Genomic DNA, 4,192 nt, shown 5'->3' with positions numbered 1-4,192 from the left:
CCCCCCCCCCCCGCCAGGGGAGCTCAGTGGGAGCCCTTAACCCTAGCATCCAGCAGGTGGCACCACTGCAGCCTATGCTCACTTCCAGAGTCGGTCTTCTGTAATGGGAGCTTTGAATGCTTCGGATTTCCAGGAATGAGACCCTGGTTTAAAACACTGTATCTGCTGGGCAGGAGGAGGAGGAGGAGTGATCACAAGGGAGTGGGTGTCCAGGCCCAAGTTGGGGAAGAAAGAAGGCCAGGGATCCTGAGCTTATGGGGTGCTGGGAACCCCAAGGACAGACACTTGGCTGCCAGCCAGGTCCTCCTGCCCAGGGCTGGGCCAGGTGGTGTCCCACATCACCTGACAGTGTCCCCTGCACGCAGGTGAGGGGCCGGGAGAACTTTGAGATCCTCATGAAGGTCAAGGAGAGCTTGGAGCTCATGGAGCTTGTGCCACAACCACTTGTGGACTCCTACCGGCAGCAGCAGCAGCAGCTCCTGCAGCGGCCGTGAGTGAGAAGACCCCGGGGATGGGCAGTGGGGCCAAGACAGAGGGGCTCCCTCCAGCACCCCCGCCTCCACCTCCGGAAGCCTTCCCAAATGGTGCTACCCTGGGACCCTGGGGCTATGGCATCCCAGGACCCTTTACAACTTCACCCTGGGAGGGGCCTCACTACATCTGCTGAGTGGGAAGATGGGGAGGGCGGCCTGAGCAGGAGACTGGTGGGACGAAGTCACTCTGGCTTCTGCACGAGAGTTGGGTCTCCATCCTTGGGCATAGAGGGCATCCATGGAGGTGCCCCGTGGGGACAAAGGGCCCTGGCCACCTCGGACATGAGCCCCTGCTCTCTGGGCAGGAGCCACCTACAGCCGCCATCCTACGCGCCAGTCCTGTCCCCCATGAGCAAAGTACACAGCGGTGTCAACAAGCTGCCCTCTGTCAATCAGCTGGTAGGCCAGCCTCCCCCGCATACCTCAGCAGCTGCCCCCAGCCTGGGGCCCATGGGTGAGTCCCTCGGGCAGCCTGGAGGCTGTCAGCCAAGCTCTAGACCTAGAGGGGCCTCAGTGACAGCCTGCTGTGAATGCTGCATGCCAGGTGGCAGGGTGTGGGTGAGAGCATGGGCTGCACCCCTATTCTGCTCCTAGCAGCGAGGGAGCTTGGGAAGGTTCCCAGCCTCACAGAGCTCAGTTTTCCTGTCAGCAAAGTGGCAGAAGTATCAGACTCACTCATTTGGAGGGGGAGTGGCGAAGCCTTGAGCTCAGTGAATGTAAGGGGCTCAACGGTGTACTGTCAGCAATCCTGGGAGTGCTCTGGATGTGGCTCCGCCTGTATCTCGAGCTCCTGGGACACAGCAACGGCTCTCACTCTTGGAGTGAGCACTGGCACAGGCGCCTTGGTCCCGACCTGAGTGCACAGGGCTGATGGTGATGCCGAGGCCCACACTGCCAGGCTGGCTCCCACCTCGGGGGCCTCCTGCTGCGCCCACACCGGGGTGTCACCTGCTCCTAATGCCCAACTGCCCTCTTGCCAGCCCCCGGGATGCTCAGCAGCCACAGCCACGCCATGCCCGCCAACGGTGAGATGAATGGTGGCCACAGCTCCCAGACAGTGGTCTCGGGGTCCCACTGCACCCCGCCACCCCCCTACCACGCCGACCCCAGCCTCGTCAGGTGCGTAGGTGGCTGCCCAGCCCCATCTTTGTCCTCAGAGCAGGGGGCAGGGAGGTGTCATGGTGGGTCACTCCACAGAGGCTGAGAGAGAAGACCACCCGGCCAGGGCCCCAGGCGTGGCACCCAGTGGGGCTCACTGGGTTCCCACGGCAGGTGTAGCTTTGTCTCTGCAGCCACATCTGGGAGCTGTCCCACCCCTGCCAGGCCACTCCCCAAGGGGCCACGGCCAGGGCGCTCAGGAGTTCACATCACGTCCTCTCCAACTCCCTCTGCAGTTTCCTAACGGGACTGGGATGCCCGAACTGCATTGAGTACTTCACCTCCCAGGGGCTACAGAGCATCTACCACCTGCAGAACCTCACCATGGAGGTACGTGGGGCCACAGCTCCCAGGAACGGGTGGGTGGCTGGCCTGGCCTCCCCAGCTGTGCTCCAGGGCTCCTCCTTCACCAGCATCTCCTAATGCCCTGCCGCCTGGCTGCTTCTGATTATAAGGGTTATGCTGTTTCCAAGGCATAAAGAACAGAAGGAGTCAGGGCCAAAGGGAGGCAGTCGAGTTCAGAGCTGTGTACGTAAGGCAAGTGGCTAGCCCTGGACCACACCACCCACACTCAGCCACTGGACACCCCGCACTCAGTGCATGTGGGCTGGAAGGACCTGGGCATCAGGCTGAAACTGGCTGGGGTGAAATAACCATCTCGGGGGACCAGCCCAGGCTAGGACTGCCCAGAGAAGCCCACAGCATGCAGTGGTCAGCTCGAGATCCATTGAGGGCCCCAGCTCTGCATCACTGGCTCAGCTGGGTCAGGGGCCAGCCCACTTGTCCCGGCCAGGGCACCAGATGGGCCGGGGGGAGCTGAAGCCAGCACTGACAAGCCATTCGCAGATGGCTGTGTCTGTTGCCCATGACCCCTGCAGCAGTGTGGTCTGCAGCCACCTCCCGCCCCTACCATAGCCTCCTCTCTCCCAGGATCTCGGGGCCCTGAAGATCCCCGACCAGTACCGCATGACCATCTGGAGGGGGCTGCAGGACCTCAAGCAGGGCCATGACTGCGGCCAGCAGCTGCTGCGCTCCAGCAGCAATGCTGCCACCATCTCCATTGGCGGCGCGGGTGAGCTGCAGCGGCAACGGGTCATGGAGGCCGTGCATTTCCGGGTGCGCCACACCATCACCATCCCCAACCGTGGTGGCCCGGGCGGGGTGGCTGGCCCTGATGAGTGGGCCGACTTCGGCTTCGACCTGCCTGACTGCAAATCCCGCAAGCAGCCCATCAAGGAGGAGTTCCCCGAGAGCGAGGGGCACTGAGGGCAGCGCCCGCACGCCTTCCTTGGGCTGGAGAGACAGGACATGGGGCTGTGCCGAGGCACATGTGAGGCCCTCCAGCCTGGCACCACTACTGAGGGACATTGCCGGCTTCGGGTGCCCAGGTCTGGATGCCCACTGGAAACTCCTGAGCTGCCTTCAGGGGCCAGGCGGGCGGGCACTAGGGCCAGGCCTCCCTGGTACGTGGGGACTCTGCCCACGCCACACCTTCTCTGAGGACCGTGTCTCCTGCTGACTGCCAATAAGTATTCCCACCCTTGAGGACCCCGCAGCAGCCAGGTTTGCAGAAAGCCCAAGGCTGGCCTGGGGACTCCTCTGCGGGACATGAGGATTGGCTCTGCCCCCAGCCCACACATTCTGCAGGGACTGCAGTAACTTTCCTGCTTCACACAAAACCTGGGTCTGCTGGGACTGCTGCTGGCTGTGGCCACCAGGAAGCTCCCGATTGTGGGGACCCCTCTGAGCCATCGAGGGACGGCTGTAGCTCGGACTGCTGGAATTGTCAATATTTGATAAAATGACATGCTTTTCTACACTGTGGATCAGGTTTTCTTTTTTAACTTTCATTCCTAATGCTCTCTGTGAGTTCCACCCAGTGTCCGCCTGGCTTTTCCATGTGTTGTGCCAATAAGCCAGGCTGGGGGCTGCAGGGTGTTGTTTTCCCCAGCATGGCTGGATGGGGAGCAGAGGAGGACACCCTGCCGGGGCACTGAGGGGTCCAGAGGCAGCTCTGGGCTAGTGGAGCCCCTGGGCCTTGCTGGATGGCACTGAGGCGCTTGTAGCTTGGGCTAGGCCTTTGGGAAGCGGCCTGAGGAGTTAGGGGGCCTGGATCCCGAGCTGAAGGTCCATCCCACCTGCGAGGACTCTCAGGAGCACACCGATGCCAGCTCCTCTGCTCCACCTAGGGAAGCACGGCCAGCCCTGTGCCCAGTCTGAGATGTTCCTACCTCCAAGCCTGGCTCGGCCTGGCCACGCCCTCTTCCTGGAGTGTGAGAGTGCAGATGTCACCTGTCTCTGCTTACTGAATGCAGCAGGTGTGGACAGGTGTAGACGTCCCACTCCATGCACACTTCCTGGGGCCTGGCAGGTCACAGATGTGAGGCTCACCAGGGTGGGGGCAGGAAGCGGGACCTCAGAGCCCCCTCTCAGGGCAGCTCCTTCTGACCCAGGGCGGGCCTTGCCTGGGGTTCCTTCGTCTCCCAGAAACACCCACAGCA

General features: G+C 62.4%; 1 protein-coding gene across 6 annotated transcripts in view; it reads left to right on the top strand.

Moving 5' to 3' along the window:
• Positions 1 to 3,482, top strand: part of Tp73 (tumor protein p73) — a 42,465-nt gene extending 38,983 nt beyond the window's left edge. For 3 of the 6 annotated variants that reach the window (XM_010627810.2, XM_010627811.2, XM_010627809.2), the window contains 5 exons: positions 366 to 490; positions 839 to 987; positions 1,514 to 1,652; positions 1,928 to 2,021; positions 2,622 to 2,957. In XM_010627810.2, the coding sequence (XP_010626112.1) occupies positions 366 to 490; positions 839 to 987; positions 1,514 to 1,652; positions 1,928 to 2,021; positions 2,622 to 2,957 (843 nt within the window). Of the gene's footprint in view, positions 1 to 365; positions 491 to 838; positions 988 to 1,513; positions 1,653 to 1,927; positions 2,022 to 2,146; positions 2,202 to 2,621 lie in introns of those variants that run through there. The other 3 variants (XM_010627808.3, XM_010627812.2, XM_019207976.1) reach the window with 3 other exon arrangements.
• The last annotated feature ends 710 nt before the right edge of the window (positions 3,483 to 4,192 follow it).

This window comes from Fukomys damarensis, unplaced genomic scaffold, assembly GCF_012274545.1.
Source record: "Fukomys damarensis isolate Sample0158 unplaced genomic scaffold, DMR_v1.0_HiC HiC_scaffold_23, whole genome shotgun sequence".
NCBI classification, from domain to species: domain Eukaryota; kingdom Metazoa; phylum Chordata; class Mammalia; order Rodentia; family Bathyergidae; genus Fukomys; species Fukomys damarensis.
This window is presented reverse-complemented; position numbering and strand designations above follow the sequence as displayed.